The following is a 23,454-nucleotide window of genomic DNA, read 5'->3' on the forward strand; positions in this document are numbered from 1 at the left end:
CAGCTGTGCCCCTGGCATGGGAGCAGGGGCACCACATTCCCGGCATTGCCCTCTCTGGAGCACAGGTGTGCTCCGGCCCGCAGAGCTCCCTGGCGCCCTGGCACGTTCCTACACCGCCACCCGTCTAGGTCTCGAGCTCACCCTGCTGGGTGGCAAAGTGGGTGACCAGAAATGTGTCATTCTGCTTTGAAAACTTTCCCAAGGGGCATTCAGCCAGCCCAGAGCCCGGCCCGTGGTCCCCACCCTGGAGACAGCCTTGGGAAGAACCAACACCTGCACAGAAGTGACCACAGAGGGGCTTTGAAAGTTTTCCTGTGCAATTTCAGAGGCTGGAAATCAGACAGCCAAGCACTTTTCCACCCCCAAGCCCAAAACCGCAGACTTGGAGAGGCCCAGCCAAAGAGCAGAGTGCTCTTTATTTTAAAAAATGAATATCCATGTCTCTGTGCACGTACACTGTGCCCAGGGTTTTGTGTTTGAGGTTCGCTACCACTTTGCTGGGTGAACGTGTATTCTCGTGTGTCCTGACAAATGCCACCTATTTAATAACTAGGGCTCGTTGAAGATTGATGCCAGGCCTGGCCGTGCGTAAACCCTGTGAATGAACGTAATTCCCCCAATGAAGGCCTTTACTACTACCCTCATTTTACAGCCAGGCAAACCCAGGTCACATCAACTCTGTATCTGTGTTCCTGACCCCTGACGACACAATTAGCAAGTCAACTTACTGGGAGCGTTTGTGCCTCTGATTAATGGAAAAGAATATTTCCCTTGGGACAGACATGGAACTTTAGATGTGTGATAGCCCTGGCCTGGGATTTCATTGGCCCTCTCCATTCCCACATGGACCTAAGAGCAGACCTCAGTAATGCTGCCAAAGGCAGGAGAGATCCAGGGAAGGAGGACGTGCCTTCCAGGCAGAAGGGCCTGCAGGAAAGGCTCAGAGGCAGGGATGTGTGTGAAGTCACACCTCCAGGAGCACACGGCCTGGTCCTTGTCCCATCCCATCTCACCACATCCTGCTCCCCAGCTCCCTTCTAGTTCCTATCAACAGCCTGTTCTGTGGCCTCCCTGGGCCCCCATTCCTGCCTCTACTAATCTCAAACCTCCCAGGGCACCCAGGAGAGGGTAACCCCTTTTTGAAGGCCGATTTATGGGAGGGTATATGTGTGTGAATCACAGAGAGGCAGACAGAGGTGCACATTCTCACTCCTCCCAGCCTTGACCCTTCATCTCTGGCTAGTCCTGCCCCGGGGCTGCTCTTGGAGCAGGAGGTCGCCCCGACTCTGCAGGCAGGGCTGGTCTCAGTAGAGCCTGGGCCCGGGGTAAAGGGTGACCAGGGCAGGACTCAGCAGCGCCCTCTGACCTGACTCGCCCCCAGGTTGTCATTAACCCCAACTACGAGGTTGCGGAGTCTGACTACACCAACAACATCATGAAGTGCAGGACCCGCTACGACGGCCACCGCATCTGGATGTACAACTGCCACATAGGTAAGGTCCCTGGGCACTGGTGGGGCAGCACGGCACACCCAGAGCTGCCCCCAGGCCCGCCAGCCCCCCGCAGCCCGCCCCCCTCCAGGAGACAGGCGAGAGCTGCCCTTTGTCGAGGAATCAGAGCAGCTTACTTATTCGGGTAACGAGCGTGGGGAATGGAGCCAGCCTCCCATTTCCACGCACAGGAAGGAAGCTGTAGACACATAAGGCCTGGACAGAGGCTGGGTTTTTGCAGCCAGCTCTGGCCGGGGAAGGAGGGAGGCACGGCACCGGGCTTGGAGCTGAGGCCATCTCATTACGCATGTGACCTCAAACATGTGGGCGTCAGCAATTTGTGGGTTCTGTGTATCATTTTCCTCTGTTGAGAACCAGAGGCTAGTCAAGCACTGTGGCGTCTGGTGGCCAACGAAGAAACTTATCCTCGCACTACACACACTGGGGAACAAGACAGGGAGCAGAGCTTCCTCTTCGGCAGGAAGAGAGACGCCCCCACTCTCGGGATGGCAAAAACTAAACTCACTATGTCTAGTTGCTCCTTCTCTCGTGTTGCCTGAACACCTGATGTGGGCCTGGCCCTGGGGATGACCAGCACCTAGTTGCTGCCCTGGTGGCGTCGCAGAGGTGGCCCCAGCAGGCCATTTGGTGGAGGGCGGTGGCTCCAGGGCCCCCGAGGCCGGCAGTTCCAATGGGGGAGAAGGCTGAGCATGCGGTTTGCCAAACTCTGTCTCCCCGATGCCTACCCCCTCAGGTGGTTCCTTCAGTGAAGAGACGGAAAAAAAGTTTGAACACTTCAGTGGACTCATAAATAACCAGCTCTCCACACGGTAAAGCACCAGGTCACCTCCTGTCTTGGGGCCACAGCGCATCGTCCCCAACAACTGCAGTCTGATGGCCACACTCCCTCCTCACCCAGCCCCGCCCCTGCCCCATCTCAACCCCCTGCAACCATGCCCAAGGCCCAGGAGAAAGGGGTGTGCCTGTCATTTGCTGGGGGCTGCTGCCTGACCTTTGGAGCCTGGGGACGACCTCCAGGGTGGGGCTTGGCCACAGGGCCGTGGGCGCCAAGAGCCATCTTGTCTGGGACCCCAGGAGCACGGTTAGCAGCAGAGCAAACCACCCAAAGCACGGTCCACCTCAAGTAGGAGAGCACCCCCCTCAATTCACGACAGATACTATGGGGCCATGTTGGTGGTATGAACTATCAACCCAAGGCGGTCAGGTCGGGCTGAATTCCATTTGTCCTTCTCTTAGCTCATGTCCAGCCAACTTGAATATCTAGACCTCTCTTCCAGTTAAACAGACTGCCTCTATCATATTCACATACACAGATAATGCTGCCATGTGTTTTTCTAATTAGGTGAGCTCAGAGTTGGTGCTTCCCCCGGTCCCCCTCCCAAATCCTCTTATTTTTCAAGATACCATTATTATATTTTCACAGACTTTCAAATACAAAGCAACTTAGTGGCATTTAATGGGCATCTGGGCCTTGGAAAGTATAGGTCAAAAGAAAAACCCAACCCACCTGTGTAAGTGGCTCATCCTTCTGTTGTTCCAATTCTGTGGGTTAACTGATTCAACGGTGCTATAGCCAGGGTCCTGGGTGATGAGGACACCCACCAAGCGCCATGTGTCATCACAGACACTTACACATACTTGAAACTTCGAATAAAAAGTTTATGGTACGCATCTGTGTTTCATTTGGGCCTCTGTACCTGGCCCTGAGCCGCAGAGCTGCTCTGTACGGTAGGCGGGAGGGAGCCCGGCATGCGCTTACAGGTTCACGGCTGCAGAGACCTTCCAGAGCAGCTGCAGGGGGTCTCCCTCAGTTCCCACCACAAAAGACCAACTCCTGCCTTCTGGATCACAAAAACACAAGTCATGACCTTTCTTGAACTTGTTCTGTAGTGTCTTTCAGGGGGCACGGCGGCTGTGTTAGGACCGGATGGGACGTTTAGATTTAAACCATCTCGTGGGACTGGGGGACAGAGGGGGGAGTTTCTTCCCGCAAGGGCAGCGCCTCGGCCAGGCTCCAAGGGAGGGGCGGTGATGCGGAGCATATGCGCCCACAGAGCAGTGGCTGAGCTCTGCCCAGCACTGGCAAGGTGGGCGGTCGAGGCTAGCCACTCTCCCCCAGACACGGGGACTCTCACCCGTATCGAGAGCGTGCTGTGGCCCAGTGGGTCAGAAGGGTCCACAATGACCCCAGAGCACCAGATAGGGCCACCTTGGCACCAAATCCACCCACACCAGAAAAATGAGTGACTGGAGACCTTGTCCCCATAGATGCCCTTGTCCTGTGAGGGGGACTCAAACTCATGGGCCATTTCAGATTTTATCTCTTGGCTTTGCTCAGTTACAGAATTCTGCAAGAAACCCCTCTGTAACCCATGCCGGCAGGTAACACGAGGACAAGTTCACAGCGTTGGTGCCCTTAGCACTGCCATCAGCCCACTGCTGCCCTGCAGCCCATGGCAGGTTAGGATGCCCGACTTGTTAGGAGACTGGGCAGGTGTCACACAACAGGTGCAACCTCCTCCCCCCATGAACTGGGCAAGCGCTGGGCCAAATGCCTGAGGCCCAGCTGGGATCCTCCAGGCCAATCTAGGGGCCCCTTTTGTTCGGCAGCCCCAGTCTAAACTAGGAGACAGACAGCACCCCCTGGTGTTGCCTGGCAGACCATCGCATTTGAAAACAACTATCAGGTTTTTATTTTTTCTCAACTTCTGGAACTAGACCAAACTAAAGCCCACCACACCCAACAAGGACACCCTGACAAATAGTGCAGGGCTTTCCGGTGTCTATAAAGGCTTGTGGTGTTGGCGCACCAGCTTCGTCCTGGGGCCACCGATCCAGGCTTGCTGGGCCTCTCAGGGCCTCAGGGAGGTAGAAGACTCGACCGCAGGCCACTCTTTCTTCTTGTGTTGGAGCCCCAGGGCCCGGGCCACCAGCCTCCTGGCCACCGCTGTATTTGTCTGTGGTCTCGCCTTCGCCAGACGCAGGAGCTCTAAAAGGAAAGCCCCATGGGACGGGGACTTGAATTCAAGGCTGTGGCCACCACTCCTCCCAATGACAGCAGACTAGAGGCCATCTGAGCCAACCTCTAAGGCCCAGCTGTGCCCACAGCATGATGCCCATGGGGTCCTCACCTAATCCTGCTGCTTCTGCACCTTCCCTGTCTCTCCGTCTGGAGGAAGTGAGGGGAAGGAGGGTGGGCTAATCTTATATACCTCCCTGAACTGCAGAGCCATCTGAGAGGGAAGTCAAGTCAGGTGGGACACCTGGAGCTCTGGGACTGACAGGATATTTACTGTCCCCAAGTCTGGGGCAAAGGCTACAGAGGCCACAAGAGCATTGGATAGCCTTGGCAGGCCTCTTCTGGGCCACTTTTGCCAGTCACTGCTTTGCAGCCATAGAAAACTGGCCTCTAAAAGCCCCCATCGTGCTTTCTGGAAGGAGAAGAGGAAAAAAGAGGAGGTATCATTTACTTGGCATCTTCTGTGTGCCCCCCACTGCTCTAGGTAGGTCTGCCAGGCTCTTTTACTCACTCCTCCAATCCACCCAGTACAATCTGCTTATTTTACAGAGACAGGGACCATCTCACAGACATTAGGTGGCTTGCTCAAGGTCAACTTAAATAGGTGACAGAAGCGGGATCATACCCAGGGCTGACCCCAGAATCCAAGCTCTTTCAACCCCACTGTAAAATATGGCTCCCATGACCCTACAGGAAAAACCAAGCTTTTCCCTGAACAGCACCCAGAAGAGGTATGCATAGGAGGGCAAGCCCAGCACAGCGAAGCTGGCAAATAGCTCTCCCTCCTGGGGCCCTTCTTCCCTAGGCACTCCAGCCCCCAGGGTGGGGAAGGAGCACCCCCTTGGCCACTGTAGCCCAGGGGTCCTAGGGCAGACAGCTGAAGACCAAGGAATGAATCTGGAGGGAAGGCCCCACCCTGCCCAACCAAACACTCATACAGCCTTTCGATCAGGACACAACTGGCTTCCTTACTTGGCCTCTGCAAGGCTTTCAGCTTTGACTGCTTGGTTCCCTGCGTAAGGGGCCGGATCTTGAGCACAGAGAAATCCTTGGTCAGGGCTTCAGCGGCTATGAAAAGAAAACAGATCTGAAGCCACTGCTCTTCTTCCTGGTGAGGCCCCCTCAGGGACAAGGGATACATGTATCACCCCAAACTGATGGAGCTGCTTTGTGCGCCCATTTAAGGCTCGGGGACAGAGCTGCCCTGACACCACTCTGACTGGTTAAGAGACGACCACCATCTGTTCACCTCACGCCCCAGTGCCCCGCAGGCCTACACAGGGCACCTGTGCAGGGCCAGCTTCCACACACTACCGTGGGCTGGTCAGAAGCCACATCAACCAGCAAGGCTGCAATTGTGACATCAGGGAAGGCAGGCTCCCACCTTCTAAAGCCCAGGAGCCTCAAATAAACTCTACCCTTTCCCCCACTCACGACTCTCCCGGGCGCATGTCCTCACTACCCCGAGTTCTGCGGGGTCATGGAGTATTTCAGCATGTCAGACTCAGCATGTCAGAGCTTGCAGGGGCTTCGGGTCCAAGCCACCCTTTTATGCATGAGGAAACTGAGGCCAGGATGTGACGTACTCATCGCACATACTTTGGCAGAGCCCAGAAGGCAGCCGTGGCTGAGCCTCACCCAGCGCCCATTCTTTGCACCACACCCTGTGGCCATCCTCCCTGCCTCCCCTTCAGTCAGGTCCTTCTGTGGGGCTGCCCCAGTCCTTCTGCTCTCTGAACACCTCAGGCTCTCCTGAGAACTGGGCCCACACCAGCTATGGCCTCTCCCAGCTCTGGTGTTCAGAAGCTCGTGGTTATGAAAAGCCCAGCCAAGGAGGTGAAGGGTCTTGATAAATACACCCATAGTGAGCAGTGGTGTGGCAGGGGCAGCTTCAGAAAGTGACCGAGAGGGAGCAGGAGCCCAGAGTTACAGCCAGGAGGTTGGCTGACACCCCCAGATTTGACATCCCAGACCACTGGCATTCTAGGCCAGTCTCCCCATCTGTAAAATAGAAGTAATCTGACCTACATCTTGAGGCTGCAATGAAAACCAAGTAAAAATGCATCTGTCTGAACCAGACGAAATTATCAGTATTTAAATGCTTTTTACCTATGAAAAGAGCACTTTCTTATGATTTAATATGTGGAAGCCCCATGAGCTTGGCCTGAGACATGTACTCAGTAAATGTCACCAGAATCTGAAACAGGCACCACCGTGAACAGGGGAGGGTGTGAGCAGCCTGGCCCGGAGCCCACTCTGCTGCCTCTGAACTTCTGGATTAGGCAGGCTGGGAGTAGGCCCTGGCAGTCCACTCGCTCAGGTTAGCCTGCACCCTGGACCCTTGTCAATGGCAGTCAGAGAAGAACCAAGCCCACCGTGAAGCCACATTACCTGAGGCCAGGCAGGGAAAGACACCGAGCGCGTGCGTGTCATCTACCCACTGAATCTTGAGCCCCTTCTCCCTGTGCCAGGGAAGAGGAGACAGAGTGAGTACAAAAGCAAGGGGCAAAACCCTTTCTGAGAAAGGAGTCCCCTCCCACCTCCAACCCTCCAACACTATGAGCTCCACACAAGTTCCGATCTCCCCTGGGAAGGAGACCACCCTTTGCAGCAAACTTTCGCTGAAGACCATATGGTTGGCTTGAGAAAGATAAGTATCACCCGTGTTGATCAGATACGTCCCAGATTCCTAGACTGCAGAAAGCCAGGACTGAAAGAGCCTAGCGCCAATGGTAAAGATGGCTCCACACAGGCACCATCGCAGCAAGGCCAAGGGCATAGGGTCCAAGGCTGGAGACAGAAGGGTTTATGTCCTAGGAACACAGGACAGGACCTAAAATAAGCAGTCAGTGTTACTGCCCCTAATCAACTTTCTTCCTACTGCCCAAGAAAGCCACAGACTATGGGGCTGATGAGAGGCCAAAAGCAGTTCAGGCCCCCAGTTTCTCTGTGGGCACTGCCCACATGGGCTGAGGAAGTCACAGGTGGCCCCGGTTTGGCCACGCTTTTAGGGAATGAGAGCAGATGTGCCCCTTTGCCCCACGAAGCTGCCCCCTCAGCCTTGCTCAGGCTCAGGGAGGCAAGGGAGGGCAGTTTCGGAAGCAGTCAGAAAAGGGGGCCATGAAGAAAGGGATTTTTAAAAGACTAAGCAGGAAGGCACCTGACCAGCTCAGTCAGTGGAGATGTGACTCGGTATCGGGGTTGTGAGTTCGAACCCTGTGTTGGGTGTAGAGATTACTGAAAAATAAACTCTTTTAAAAAATTTTTAAAAAAAGGACTAAGCAGGAAAAGAGAAGGGAGACTGGAGGAAAGAGAGATAGAGAAAAAGCGAAAAGACTGGAGTTGAATCCAAGAAATTTGGGAAAACAGAAGTCTTTCCTTGCAATATATCCTCTTGGTGCCCGTCTCCACCCTGACTCTGCCCGAGCACATTCAAGCCCAGCTCACCCCACAAACAGTTCTTACACAGAAATGGCCCTCGGCCCACTGACTGAGTGGGTGGCTGGGACATGGAGCAGAGGAGGCAGTGGGCTGCCTGTGTCATGCCTGTGTCATGCATCCTGATGAGGGGCTGGCTCCCGGCAGACGTGTGGGGGTGCAGGGGGGCAGGATGGAGGTCTGCTGCCACGGACCAGCAGGACCAGATCTAGGGCCACTGAATGTGTCCCTCACCAGAAAATCAGCTCTCCTCTTCTGTACAGTCATAGGCCAGAAGGAGTATGAAGCCTAGGGCAACCACACCCACTTTCTGCCTTTCTTTCCAGATAGCTAGACACTGGGGAAGGGCAGGCAAGTGTCCCCAACAACAAAGCGATGGTCTAGCTCCTCTCCAGAGGCCAGCACCCACCTCCCCTGCCTCCCTGAAGCTTCGGGAGCACTCACTGGAACTCGGAAAATGCTGCCAGCAGGTCCTCAGTCTTGAGTGTCGGCTCAAAGTCGTAGATCTCCACCACGTGGGCAAAATCCTTTTCTCCAGGCAGCTCCTCCATGAAGGAGGATGTGTCCACATGGATCTTCTCTACCTGAATCTCCTTCTCAGTCAGGTTGTCTGTTATCTGGGAGATCGCACCCTTTAGCAAGGGGAGCTCTGACACACAGGGCTCCAAACACCTGCTTTCAAAACCACACACAGTCCTGAAGGCTCCTGGGCCAGCAGGGAGGTGAGCACCAAAAGTGGCCTCCCACAGAAGCCATACCCAGCAAGTCTGGGAAAGGCAGCATGATGGCAGAATGGGCTAGAAGGTGGAGAGGCGGGAGTTTTAGGGAAGGTAACTTTTATGGAGTCTCCATTGGGTAACTGGCATTTACACACAATATGTTTCATAGAATCCTGAAAACTGTATCCTATATATACCCTCTTTATAGATGGAAATGCTATAAATCAAAGAGTTAAGCAATTCTGCCCAAAGATATACAGTCAGGAAGAGACAGAACTGGGCAAGTTCAGGATCTTTCCTCCCCTTAACAATGTGATATTAAGCAAGTCTTTCTGGTCTCTACCCTTCATCTATAATATAGTAATAAAAGATGGCTACCCTCCCAACTGAACACGATAGCCAGTCTCAGGGGCAGACACACAGTTCCAAGGAAATGAGATTTGTAAAACAAAGCTTCAGGCGAAAGATCATTCTCATGACCAAGGTCTGTAGTCCTTTAGGAAGCAATTCCACACATATCCTACCTGCTACCTTGTGAAGCATGTATCATTATTCGTTTCTCAGATGAGGGCACTGAGATTTAGAAAAACAAAATGACTTGCTGGTAGAAGAGCTTTCAAACAGCTCCTACGTGGTTACGTACCCGACCCCATATCCTGAGCCTCGATCCTCCCACCGTGTCAGTCCCGACTCCTTCGTGCAAGGCCCAGTGCTCCCCCCTACGTCTCCTAAGGGACACCTAAAATCCAGCACCCAGCCCTGCTCAGGCAGCACCAACCCCACCCTCTCCTCACCAGGACCCTTGGTGCCCATCCACCCTCGACCACACCCACCTCACTTCTGCCCTCCCTTTTCCGGGTTTAAGAGCCTCATCACCTCCTGTAGCAGCTCACTGTAATCATCCTCGGAGCAGCTGCCAAGCCCCAACTCTTCCAACTCTGCTTCTTCCTCCTCTGCCAGGCTCTTCTCCACCTCACTCCCATTCGCCTCTTCTGAGTCCAGCCTCAGACCGGACCCAAGTTGTGTGGCCATCTCCAACCCATGTCCTGTCCCTGAGTGGCTCTCGGGCTGTGGGGACTCAATGCCAACTAGGTCCAGTAGCTGTTCATTGTCACAGCGTTGGTCTGGGCCCTCTAGGTCCTCAGGTGCCTGAGTTGTCAACACAGGGAGGTCCTGATCAGAGTTGAGGTCCTCAGCACCAACATTTCCAGGCTCTTCCAGGAGCCCACCAGCTGGAGCATCTCCCTTGAGCCCTTGGGTAGAGGGTGGTACCCATTCTTCTTGCCTGCGCAGTACTCGGGGCACATACAAAGCCTGGTCTGGTTTGCGTCCACGATGCCACCGGCCAGCCCGCGCCCCCCGAGGACCAGCAGGTGCTCCTTGGTTTGAGGTGGGCTGAGGTCCTCGGTGCTTGCTAGGCTGGGAGGCAGGAGGGTGGCAGGGGCCAGAGAGTCCATCTGAACTGGGTAACCTGGAGCAGGAGCAGGAGGGGATCAGAGCCGCGGTTAGGCCCCAAGGAAAATGGTTTACTGCAGCTACCTACCATTCAGGCATGAGGCTCTCAGGCCAGCATTAGGCCAAAACCCAAGCCAAAATGACCCCTGAAAATGCCATAGGAAGGCAATGTAGTGGAGGCTGAATGCCAACTTTGAAGAAGCCCAAAGCAACCAGCTCTCCCTCTAGTGTTATAAACTATTAGAGATAGCTGAATCTTCGGTTATACACTAGATGAAATAAGTACTTGCATTTAGGAACTTTGTCACTAGAAAAATATGTAACTTTAAACACCAGGATCATAGTCACTGTGATAAGACCCTGAGAGACGCACATGGTAACAGAGACGTGTGAGGCTCGAATGTGCTTCCCAAGTGCCACGGCCTCTTGAGGCAAACACTCTCACTGCTTAAACTGCTCTATTTTTCTCTCTTTCGGCCCAAGTGGATAGCTGATTTTGCCAAATGAATTCCACAAACAATGCACACTTACTGCACTGCTGAGGCAAAAGGCAGCACTGTATTTAAGCAGCTGAGGTGGGGCCAGAGGCAGCAGCCTGGGGGCCTGCTGGCTCTGGCTCCTGTCCATCTCACCCACCCACCCACAAGGAACTCTGAGGGCCCTCCACAGCACTATGATACACACCTGATATCCAAGTGACAGATGACTGTCCTTCTCCTCCAGCCCTCCCCAACAGAGAAGCTGCTCAGAAGATCAAAATTCTCTGCTGTCCTGTGGATCAGGTACCGGAGGCGACTGGAGAGTGGGGGGAAAAGAAGTACCCTGGGAAGGGAAGGGAATGAGTGCTGAGCAGGGGCTCTAGGTGCTGGCCCCCCCCTAAGGCCTGACCCCCACTCCCCAGCCCAGGTCCATGCCCAGTTTATGGTAGGCTAGACCCTCGGCTCCCTCTGCCCCCTTGCATCCTGGCCGCCTGCAAAGGACATGGGCATAGAGGTTATCACGGGAACTTAGTGGTCCTATTCCATTCCTGTGCTGGAGCCCTTCAAATCTCTGGGTGATGCTCAGAATTACACAGGAAAAATGTGGCTGGGAGAAGCTAGCGAGCAGGTTATTAAACCCAAAGGCGAAGATCAGAGGCAGGTAGGAACCAGCTACCTGGGAAGGGGGCCCAGGTGGCTCTGGGCGAAACTGCCCTCCCTGCACTGGCAGCCCGCACCCCCCACCACCCACTCCGGCTTACTTTGACAGCTGCTTCTGCAGCAGAAAACGGTCCAGCTCCTCCTGGATGCGGTGCACAAAGTCATTCTCGGCGGAGGAGAGGAAGACGCCGTCCAAGCAAAGAAGGGCCAGGGTGACAGGTGGGAGAGCCTGGAGTGGGGGGGGGGGGGGGGGCAGACGGACGCGGCAGGATCAGATCACAGACCCCGGGCCCACCCACAACCCCGCAGCGTCGGTGCCGCCTAAAAGGTCGTAGAGGCCACCGCGGCCAAGGTCTCTCTTCCAAGTGAGGAGGAGCCAGACTCCGAGGCGGGGAAGGACGTGCCCAGGGAGGAGTCGCCTGGCCCTGCGGGGACGCGCACCCCTGCACAAGGAGCCCCACGCCGCGCTCCCTCTCCCTGGGGCGGCCCCGCCGCTCTCACGCCCGGCTGACATGCGCGGCGCCGCTCGGGCCTGCTCGGCGAGCGCGGCCGGCCCTCCCCAGGCCACGAGCGAGAGGCCCTAAAGGCGCGGTGCCAGCCCGGGGTGACTGCCCGCCCCCAAACCCACAAGCCGCGCTCACCGCCCCGCGGGTCGCCGCCGCTCTGAGGGCCCCCGGAAGCCCGAGCCCCCGGAGCGCCCAAGCACCACCGGGCCTCCGAGGAGTCACAGCGCCACCGCGCGGCCCGGGGGAGGCATCGCAGAAATGGCAGAGGGGCGTGTCGTGGAGTTTTTTTTGCCCTTGAGAGCACACTGTCTCCTAGGATTAATTAAGTTCAGCAAAGACTTTTGAGTGGTTCCTATGTGCCAGGTTCCTATGAGCTAGATTGTCCGGCTCCTTGCTCCCCTCCCTAGGGACCTAACAAGGAATAACTCCAATTAGTAACCTTAATTGGGGCTTGAAATTCTTGCCATGAGACTGCTCCTGGGTCTATAATCTAAGAGAACAGAATCAAATCCTCCTGTTTCCTGAAAGGTGCTGAAATGGAAGCCCCTGATCATCCTGAATCCAGAAGCTCAGAGCAAAGCAGAGCCCTGAGCTAACAACACGTAAGACCCAGTTTTTAATACAGAGAAGGGACAGTCTGAATGTACCCTGCGGTAGGATATGGGCAAGGTCATGGGGACAGTATACCTCAAAAGGTGGGCTGGTTGTTTAAAAAAAAAATTTTTTTTTAAATAAGATGGGCTTGGAGAAAGGGCCTGGGAACTGAAAAATGGGGGGAAATTAAGATGCATTTTGCTTTCTCACTTTTCTCAGAGTATTGCTTTTAAAAGATGGTGCTATTATATCACATTTACAAAAACTATCTTTCTAAATAGTTTGAAGAATAAAAAGGACCTAGGATAAAGACAAAACCCAGTACAGGGAGAACTCAAGGGAGCCAAGTCTTGAGTCCCCTTTCTGGGCATGGTAGCGAGGAGCCTCTGAAGGCCAGGCACGTCGCCTACCTCCAGCCTGAAGGGACGTCCAGCCTCTGAGGAAGCAGAGGATAGGAGGGTGGCAGGAAGAACAAGAGACATCCATTTGGTTTCTGACCCTGCAGACCCCACCCACACCCCACACAGGCTTAAATGAAGTGGGAGCAGGCCTGCAGACAATGCTGAGTGGCCACAAGATGGCACTGTTTCTCCGACCAGGCATCTTTGGCCCTTGGAAGGCTGGAAGGCAAGCCCACTCAGCCACAGCCGCAGACCAGATCTGACCTGGGAGAAATATTCCTGGGGACTCAGAAAACAAAGACCCAACTTTCTCAACAAAGTGGCTGTCTCTCCCCCCAAATAGAGGGACAAATCAAAACCCAGGAAACAAGCCGTGCCTCCACCTCTTTAGAGGGTCCACAGTACAGATGTTCAACACACTCAGAGACAGTAAAAACAAAGCTTGTAGAAGAAGGACTGCCCCTGAGCCCTTTCTACCATACCTTCTTCGGACAGCTCAGAAGGTGAACAGAAAAAAAGGTGTCAGCATGCGGGCCTCCACCATGGGTGGAGGTTTTGAAGGGATGCCCAGATAAATGTGGAAGAGAATCAAAATGCATCCACCGACGCTATTTTGGGACAATATCAGATAAGGATAAAATGGTTCTCTATTACTCAGAAGGGAGTAAACAGAACAAAAAGCAGCACAAAAGATACACAGAATTTCTACAGGAAAAAAAAAAAAAAGGAAAAGAACATAGTAGGAAAAAGAGCGTGGACGGTAAGAGTACATTGGAAGATCATCTTGAGAAAAGAGAATAAAATTGCAGTTAATAACTGCTTCACATTCCCAAGGAAATCAAAGAAAGCCTGATTTCCCTGTCACAATGGATAAACCAACAGGCTGAGATGAAAGAGAACTGTCAGAGCCACGGAAAGATGTGAAAGAGGCAATCATGTTCATTACAGGAGCGGCAAAAACTAGAGCCAACTAAGCAGTGATGTTGAGTAAATGCTTGTGGAAAAGAAGATTACTATTTACTGTTTAACGAGTGCATAAAAACTGCACTCACTAAATCCTTACAGCAGCCCTTTCAGATGGAGATTGTTACCCTATTGTAGAAAAATAAGCTGAGGTTTAGCCAAGGACACCCAACTACTAAATGCAGAGTTGGAACTCACTCAAACCTAGATCTAGCCTGACTGCCACACGCATGCTCCTAAACACCACAGGATTAAGATTCTCCATCTCTAGCATGCCATTAAAATTGTCCCGATGGCCAGTGGCCAGATGCAAAAATCAGGAAGTAAATAAATTAGATGAATCTGATCAGTTGGAGAAACATGCTAATACGTGCTATAGAATTTTACCCAAACAAGAGGTATGATTGACAGATTATGAAAGAATTGAATGCAGGGGGACACGGGGTTACAAACAGTCCCATCTGAAAAGATGGACCTGGAGTCCCTTGCTGCCATAGTGTTCTCTTTGTGCTTAAGTTTAAATGTAAGAATATCAAGTTTATGGGGCACCTGGGTGGCTTAGTCGGTTAAGCATCGACTCTTGGTTTCGGCACAGGCCATGATCTCATGGTTTGTGGGTTCGAGCCCCACATCAGGCTCTTTGCTGGAAGAACGGAGCCTGCGTGAGATTCTCCCTCTTTCTCTGCCCCTCCCCTGCTTACTCTCTCTCTCTCTCTCTCTCTCTCTCTCTCAAAATAAATAAATAAACTTAAAAAAAGAATATCAAGTTTATTATTGTTATCAAAAGTCCTTGTAATGTTTGTATCGTTTGGCATATTAGAGAATCTAACACATTAGGTGGTGATTCCAATTTAAAAAGTGAAATGGATCTCAGACTTACAATTTTATTTTTTTAAATATAATTTATTTTCAAACTGGTTTCCATACAACACCCAGTGCTCATCCCAACAAATGCCCTCCTCCCTGCCCATCACCCGCTTTCCCCTCTCACCCACCCCCCATCTACCCTTAGTTTGTTCTCAGTCCTTAAGAGTCTCATGGTTTACCTCCCTCCCTCTCTGTAAATTTTTTTCCCCTTCCCCTCCCCCATGGTCTTCTGTTAAGTTTCTCAAGATCCACATATGAGTGAAAACATATGGTGTCTGTCAGACTTACAATTTTAAATGGGTAGATGTAAAGATGAGGAGAACAAAGGCAAAAGAAATGTAGATAAAATTAAACTTCCCTAAAACATGCAGCCCATTGACAAATACTTGAGACTGGCAGAGAGGACTTCCTCAAAGAATTCACAACTGCCTTAATGTTAATGCTTTGCTAGACACAAAAAGCAACTTTAGCTGGACAATAGCTGGGCCTCCAGGATCCTGTAAGCCTTCTTTGGCGTGTGAAAATCCTTTTGGAAACTTCCTTTGTCTTTATCCCCACTACCATCAACTTAAAATTTATAATCAATAGCTCCTTACAATCCCAGTACAGCTCTTCCTGCCCACAGGTCCTGACGCCATGCTTTAATAAAAACATCTTTTTACACTGAAAACGTCTCAAGAATTCTTTCTTGACAGTTCCCTCCTGGCCCATATCACATCAGTAAGAGTATTTGACTACGTTGGTAAACAGTATCATAATATTAAAGACAGCTGAATTTGCAATACTTTAAGATCAAGAGTTGTTTACAACACAGAGAAACATTTTGCTTTATACCCCACAAGGTCATTCATTTGATATCCTTAAAAAAAAGTTGGGACTTATGGAGGGGCATCTAGGTGACTCAGTTGGTTAAGCATCTGACTTTTGATTTTGGCTCAGATCATGATCTCATGGTTTATGAGTTAGAGCCCCTGCGGGGCTCTGTGCTGACAGCCTGGAGCCTGCTTAGGATTCTCTCTCTCCTTCTCTCTCTGTCCCTCCCCCACTTTCTCTCTCTCTCTCTCTCTCAAAACAAATAAACTTTTTTTTTTAAGTTAGGAATTATGGAATATAGAGTAAACATACTTTTCCCTATTCCTTCCACTAAATACAACTAAAAACCCTGAACACTATATATAAAACAAGTATAAGGAGACTAAAAGGTAGAGAGAAGAAAGCAGACCAGCGAGGGACTTCAGGATTCAAGGAAAAACAAAGTGGTAAATTTCCTGGTTTTTGTTTTTGTTTTTGTTTTTGTTTTGTTTTATGCCTCACATTCCCAGACCCGGAGCTTAAAGAAGCCAGCAACCCAGGAACATCAAAAGACACAAACAAAACAATACAAAACAAAAACCGGACAAAAGCCTTTTTTTTCCTATCTACCTAAAGGGGCAAGCTAGCAAGAAAGAATACTTTGAGACAATAACTGTTCTACCCCAGCCAAACACTCTCCTCACTCAAACCAGCAAAAGCCAAATAGTAACTTAAATTGTCACTTTCACTGTCTTGTAATAAAGTGCCACAACCTTCCCACCAAGATAATGTCAGAGAAGGCTCAGTAGAGAATTGGGACTTTCGTGCCTTCCAGGTGGTGATGAGCCCTGACAGCTTCCTGCTGTATCAGTAGAGACCACTAGAGAGCCTAACTTCCACCCCTACCCAGCAGTAAAAAGTCACCTTCCTCCTCACCCTCCCCACTGGCGTGCTATCATAGGAGGCCTCGCGGACAGTAGGACTTTCGTCAGGATGCAGAAATCAAGAGGCCACCCCACCCCCACTGTGTCAGTGGAAGCCATGTAGGGAGCAGCAAGGCACTTCTGATGAGGGAGCTTGAGGCAAACTGAGGGCAAAATACAAGCTAGCACAAACCCCCACAGGTTGGACATGTGTGATATTCCTCAGGCACTCCTGGCTGCCCAAGGACAAAGGAAAAGTAAGAAAACAAATGGCCTACTGATAGAGATCACAGTCATATAGGACATGGGTCTCTATCAGTTTATAAATATCTTAGTAAATTACAAGAAAAAGACAATCCTATCAATAGCCTAATCTCCAGAAACCTATAGACTTAGTTCCCTGGAGCCCCAGCATCACCCTTCCATAGTGATATGGGGAAAAAAGACAAGAAGGAAATGGCAGGTAAAAGTAAATCTCCTTATAACCTGCAGACCATTGACAGACACTTGAGGCAGGCAGAGTGAAAAATTTCTCCACGAACTCCCTACTATCTTAATGTTAATGCCTTATTAGAGGGGAAAACAACCTTAGCTTGACAATAGCAAGGCCTCAGTTATCTTTGGAGTCTTTAGCATATCAAAGTCACTCTGGAGGCCTTTCTTTTTGCCTTTACCTCCTCAACTTCATAGTATATATATAACCAGTCACTCTTCACAACCCCAGTGCAGCTCTTGCTACCCGAGGATCCTGTCCCCATGCTTTAATAAAATCACCTTTTTGCACCAAAGACGTCTTCAAGAATTCTTCCTTGGCCATTGGCTCTGGAACCTGTGAATACCCAATCACCTCAAAACTTCATCACTTCTACCTCTCCCAGACAGGAAAGTATCCCTGGAGGCTTCCTGGGAATCCAGAACTCCCACCCCCCACCCAGCAATAATGAGGGGCCCCCACCTCAGGTGTGAAGGAGGGTGAGTGGGGAACCTGGATTTTAACCCCCACCTGGCAGTAAGAGGCAGTGCCCCCCATCCCCCTGCTGGAATGGTGTCAGGAAAAGACAGCTAAAACAGAGATATAATTAAGACCCAGAATCTTACAACATAACACCCAAGATGTCCAGAATTCAATCAGAAATACTTACACCAAATACTAGGAAGATCTCATACTCAATGAGAAAAGGCAGTCAATTGATACAAACACTGAGATGCCAGAAATGTTACATTATCTGACAAAGATTTTAAAGTAGCCATGATAGAAATGCTTCAACAAGCAATTATGAACACACTTGAAATAAATGGGGGAAAAAAATAGTCTCAGCTAAGGCACAGAACATGTAAAGAAGAACCAAAAGGAAATTTTAGAATTGAAAAATGCAATAACCAAAATAAAATGCTCAGTAGCAGAATGGAATAAGAAAAGGAAAGAACCTATGAACTAGAAAATAAAACTAGAAACTACCCAATCTGAACAATAGAGAGTAAACAGACTGAAAACAAAAATGAACAGAGACAAAGTGATCTGTGAGACTTTAACAAAACAATTTTATATTCATTTTATTAGAGTCCTAGAAAGAGAAGAGAAATAAGGTGAGGTGGGAAAAGTGGTTAAAACAATGGCTGAAAACTTCTGAAACTTGGGAAGAAATCCACTGGGAAATGTGGAAAGGGTCAATTTACCAAGAAGATATAGCAAATTTGAAGAAGAAATCAAGACAATCTCAGATAAAGGAAGAGTAAGATAACTTGTTGCCAGGAGACCTAGCCTAAAAAACAGCTTAAAAAAAGTTCTCTAAATAGAAAGGAAACAATAAAAGAAAGAATCTTAGAACATTAGAAGGAAAAAAGAATAGAGTAAGCAAAAATAAAAGTAATACAACAGACTTGCCTTCTCTTCTTGAATCTTCTAAATTGTGCTTGACGGTTAAAACAAAAATTATAACCAACTAGTGGATCTAAATGTACATAGAGGAAATATTTAAAACAATTTATTACAAATGGAGGAGGTTAAAAGAAGAAAAACGGAGGTAAGGTGTCTATACTTTACTCAAATTGGTAAACTGAGAACACCAGAAGACTATAGTAAGTTATGTGATACCCAAAGCAACCATTAAAAAAGCTATAGAGAGACATTTAAAAATACTATAGGTTAAAAACATACTATAGATAAATCAAAATGGAATTCTAAAATATGTTAAAGTAACCTACAGAAATACAGGAAAAAGAAAACAGAAGTATAAAACAAAGAAAACAAACAATAAAATAGCAGACCTAGACCCTAAAATATCACTAATTATACTAAATGTAAATGTTCTAAATACACTGATTAAAAGATTGTCAAAGTCAATTTAAAACCATGATTCAACTATATGCCGTCTGCAAGAAGCTTACTTCAAATATAAAAATATAGGCAGGTTGAAAGTAAAAGGATGGAAAAAGATCTATAATGCAAACATTAATCAAAGAAAAGCAGCTGTGGCTATATTAATTTCAGATAAGATAGAGTTCAGAGCAAAGAAAATTACTTGAGACAGAGAGGGACATTATATAATGACAAAAGGGTCAATTTACCAAGAAGACATAGCAATCTTGTATGTGTAAGTTCAAAACAAAAAATCTGCAAAATATGTAAAGCAAAAACTCATAGAACTGAAAGGAGAAATGACAAAGCCCACAATTAGAGATTTTGACATCTATCTTTCAACAACTGATAGAATAACTAGACAGAAAAACAGCAAAAATGTAGAATAACTCAACAATACCATTAATCAACATGACCTAATCAACATGTGGGGTGCCTGTCTGGCTCAGTTGGTAGATCATGTGACTCTTGATTCCAGGGTTGTGAGTTCAAACCCCATGTTAGGCACAGAGCCTACTTAAAAAAATAAATAAATGAAAGAAAAGAAAACAAATAAAATGTGATCTAATCAACATGTGTAGAACACTCTACCCAACAACAGCAGAATACACCTCTGTTTTAAGTATCCATGGAAAATTGTCCAAAATAGACCATATCCTAGACCATAAAACAAACCTTAACAACAAACCTTAAATTATTTAAAATAATTTACATCATATGTTCTCTGACCACAATGAAATCAAAGTAGAAATAAATAACAAAAACATAGCAGGAAAATCTCAAACTATTTGGAAACTAAACAACATGCTTCTAAATAATCCAAGGGTCAAAAAGGAAATCCTAGGGGAATTTAAAAATACACTGAATGGAATAAAAATGAAAAGAATATATCAAAATTTGTAGAACACAGGCAAGCAGTGCTATGAAGGAAATTTATAGTGCTACATGCATACATTAAGAAAAAAGGAACACTCTCTCGAGTTAAAAGATAAAGAAGAGCAAAATAAACCCAAAGAAAGTAGAAAAGTGAGGCACCTGGCTGGCTCAATTGGTGGAGCATGTTACTCTTGGTCTCAGGGTTGTAAGTTCGAGCCCATGCTGGGTGTAGAGATTACTTAAAAATAAAATCTTAGGGGCACCAGGGTGGCTCTGTCATTTGAGCATCCAACTTCGGCCCAGGTCATGATCTCACAGTTCGTGAGTTTGAACCCCACATTGAGTTCACTCCTGCTTTGGATCCTCTGTCTCCCTCTCTCTCTGCTCCTCACCACTTGCACTCTCTCTCTCTCAAAAATAAACAAACATGTAAAAAAAAAAAAGTAAAGTAGAAAATAAAAGAAAATCTTAAAAAAAGAAAAAGTAGAAAGGAAGAAAATATAAAACGAGAGTAGAAATTAATGAAATTGAAAACAGGAAAACAATAGAGAAAATCAATAACCCAAAGAGCTGGTTCTTTGAAAAGGTCAATAAAATGACATGAAAAACAGAACACACAATTTACCAACATCCGGAATGAAACAGGAAATATCACTACAGACCCTATAGACATCAAAAGTATAAAGAAATATAACAAACAACTTTACATACATACATGTAACAATTTAGTGAAAAAACCCAATCCTAAAAAGTCATTCAGTGTATTCTATTTATATAACCATTTTGGAAAGACAAATTTTTTTAGATGGAGAATAGATTAGTGGTTGAAAGGGTTAGAAACAGGAGGTATGGTGGGGAGAGATTGATGGAGGGGAGAGGAAGTGGGTATAACCAAAAAAGCTACAGGAAGAATCCTTGTGTTCTGTATCTTGACTGTGGTGGTGGATACAGGAACCTACATGTGTAATAAGGTTATGTAGAATGAAATAGATATGCACACAAATGCAAATGAGTATAAGCAGAACTGAGAAAATTTGAGTAAGATTGGAGGATTGTATGAATGTCCACTTCTGGTTTTGATATTGTGCTATAGCTTGCAAGATGTTACCACTGGGGGAAACTGGGTAAAGAGTACACGAGATTTCTTTTTATTATGTCTTACAAATGCATGAAACTCTACCACTTGCACAATAAAAATTTGCAATTAATAAAAAAGAAAAGCCATATATATCAAATTTATACATGCTGATTAAATATAATAACTTCATAAATATGAGTAAAACCAGGACCAAATGTTTAAGGGAAATTTGTCAGTCATTTCAAGTTTACCAAAGTTGCTCTCATTTTCTGTAAAATATAGTACATATATAAATAAAATTATAATATTTATAAATTGAAATTTAAAACAATAAAAACTAGGTATTTACATGTGTTACTTTTATAAACTAATATAACTTAAAAGCTAAATAGCTATAATAAATATTTTGTGAATAAAAAGCCACTCTCAAGAAAAACTACATAAAACTACATGAAATTCAAAGCAAAAACAGAAAAGATTAAAGCAGTTAGGGAAAATATGAATACAGAGGCTTACATACATTGTATGTAGATCCAACATATAGATAATTAGGATACCTGAGGAAGAAAACAAAATTATTGGAACAAAAATTTAAATTGCAACAATATTTTGTTTAAACAAAGGAAAACATGAAACTGTAGATTAAAGTGACTTACTGTGTTCCAGAAATAAATAGGTGATAGATAGGTAGATAGATAGATAGATAGATAGATAGATAGATAGATAGATAGGAAGACAGACAAATGGCTAATACAGATCATGATAAAATCATTTTCTCTGGACATAAAAAAAAGACAAATATCATGATTTAGGTAGAACACAAAGGAAAAAAATCAGGTAGCTGCAGATCTCCCTAGCAACTCATATGCCAGAAGAAAATGGAATAATATCTGTGAAAGTTTAAAGGGCAAATGTTAAGACCAGAAAATTCTAAAAACCATGATGGCAACCTGAAATGTTTTCAAACTTGCAATGACTTTGTAGGTCTATCTCTCCCAGAAATTCTGCTGAGGGAAATGGAGTGGTCCTGGCCTGTCTAAGGTGGAGACATAGGCAGACAGTGTTTATAGACAGTCTATCATGTGTCCTGTAGAGATTAAGTCTCAAGACTTTTGGAAAATCCACAAATAACTAAAATTGTTTTCTCTGAAGACCTAGTCAATTTATTCCAGAATAGATTGCCCTACTGGTCTCTTGGATAGCTGCCAGCTAATCACCTTAATTGGAAAAACAAAATTCTTTCTAGACTAGCACCCTTTTTCCCCCTTCCCCTCTTCCCTTTTTCTTATATAAATCCTTTTTGTTGTTGTCTTTTCTTTCTTTCTTTTTCTTTTTTGTCTTTGTTCACTGATAAGAATCTCATTACTGTCCATGGTGTACCTGTGAGTTAGTTTTACAACTTACAACTTACTAGATGGTTCTAAGTTATGCTTTTCCCTTCCTGGGAAGCTACTAAAAGACGTAATCCAGACAACCAAGAGATGAACAAAAATAAGTGACTCACAAACTGTGATGTCATGAGAGAAAAGGCTTCATGATTGAACATTTAATTTGCTTAAACACTCAATTGAATGAAATAATCACAGCAAGAAAATGGTATGCAAATATTATAATTCTTGAAAGGAGGGCTACAGAATGTAAAAAAAAAAAAAAAAAAAAGCATTTTTAATCACCACAGATTAAGACAGGAATCCCAAAATGCATTTTAAAGTGTGGAGGAAGGAGGAAGGGTGTATAACTGACAAAGTCAATAAGTACAATTTTTTCCAAGTAACTGGCAGAGGCTGGGGACATTAGTTAATAAAGAAAACTCTGTATAGCAAAATATAATAGAAGGGGGGGGGACTTTAAAAATAGAGAAAGAAAAAGGTGATGGAAATAACATGAAACAAAGTTTTTGTAGCAAAACCACAAATGGGATAGATTCAATTATATTATAAACATTGAAACTGATTCAAAGAGCAAAATATCATTCTATACGCTTTACCAAACTCACACCAAGGACAACTCTATACAAATTCACTCAGGGACCTCAGTGAAATAGTCAAAATACCACATGGAACTTAATGGGGAAACACTAGAGATACCACATTCATTTCAGAGCATGCCAGTGATATTCACCATTGTCTTTTTTGACCATTTCTTCCAGAGGTACTAGCAAAAGCAATTCAAGGAAAGAAAGAAAGAAAAGTGGAAAGGCTGGAAATTTGGTGGGATCCAATTATCATTGTTTGCAGAATATGTATTTATTTACCGAAAAATCCAGGATCCATGAAGAAACTCTTAATGAGCGAGAACTGTCCCCAGAAATGAAACCCGTCTGGAGCAGAGGCAGTGGGAATTCTAGCAGAGGGGCAACGAAAGGTGGGGGGAGGGGGGGAAGCTGGGGAAAAGAGGCCAGAGGAAGAAAGGAATGAGAAATCCACCCCTAGTCCCTGTGCTACCTGATTGGCCTCCATGTGTGCCATCCCTGGTGTGGAGGGTCCCCACCCCAGCCCCAATCTCTCTGAAGCTATTTGTTGTCCCTCAGTTCCCAGGAGACCACCTCAGCCTTGCCAGAATTCCAGCTCCCTTCTTAAAGGGCCAGAGTAACAGGAACCCAGATGGGGAATGGGGGGTGGGAGGCAGGTCTCACTGGTGGGCTGTGGGGCTAAGGCCTGGCCTCATCTCAGCCTCTAGGCTCCTGCCAGGGACTCCTTACCAGGGTTTGACTGCGTGTGTTTGCACACTCACCCAAACCCAAATCTGTTTTCCCTAGTTCAAGTGCCACCTCACATCAGATCCTTTTGCACTGCAGGACCTAGAGGACAGGAG

At 47.3% G+C, this 23,454-nt stretch overlaps 2 protein-coding genes across 3 annotated transcripts in view; one reads left to right on the forward strand and one right to left on the reverse strand.

Annotated features, from left to right (window-relative positions):
* LOXL2 (lysyl oxidase like 2) overlaps positions 1-3,278 on the forward strand; it is a 93,237-nt gene extending 89,959 nt beyond the window's left edge. Inside the window, exons 13-14 of the mRNA XM_042934559.1 lie at positions 1,382-1,493; positions 2,245-3,278. Of these exons, the coding sequence (XP_042790493.1) occupies positions 1,382-1,493; positions 2,245-2,324 (192 nt within the window). The 3' untranslated portion in view covers positions 2,325-3,278. The remainder of the gene's footprint in view (positions 1-1,381; positions 1,494-2,244) is intronic.
* Positions 3,279-4,180: 902 nt separating this feature from the next.
* Positions 4,181-23,163, reverse strand: R3HCC1 (R3H domain and coiled-coil containing 1). 2 transcript variants are annotated; one of them, XM_042934566.1, is made up of 8 exons: positions 23,085-23,163; positions 11,383-11,510; positions 10,827-10,964; positions 9,564-10,158; positions 8,413-8,585; positions 6,922-6,992; positions 5,503-5,598; positions 4,181-4,500 (listed from the first exon to the last, which is right to left on the reverse strand). In XM_042934566.1, the coding sequence occupies exons 1-8, from the start codon at positions 23,106-23,108 to the stop codon at positions 4,364-4,366; spliced, it is 1,362 nt and encodes a 453-aa protein (XP_042790500.1). In that variant the 5' UTR covers positions 23,109-23,163; the 3' UTR covers positions 4,181-4,363. The 2 variants fall into 2 exon arrangements, with proteins under 2 accessions (XP_042790500.1, XP_042790498.1); XM_042934564.1 differs by having other exon boundaries at positions 8,413-8,600.
* Positions 23,164-23,454: the final 291 nt, after the last annotated feature.

This window comes from Panthera leo, chromosome B1, assembly GCF_018350215.1.
Source record: "Panthera leo isolate Ple1 chromosome B1, P.leo_Ple1_pat1.1, whole genome shotgun sequence".
NCBI lineage: Eukaryota > Metazoa > Chordata > Mammalia > Carnivora > Felidae > Panthera > Panthera leo.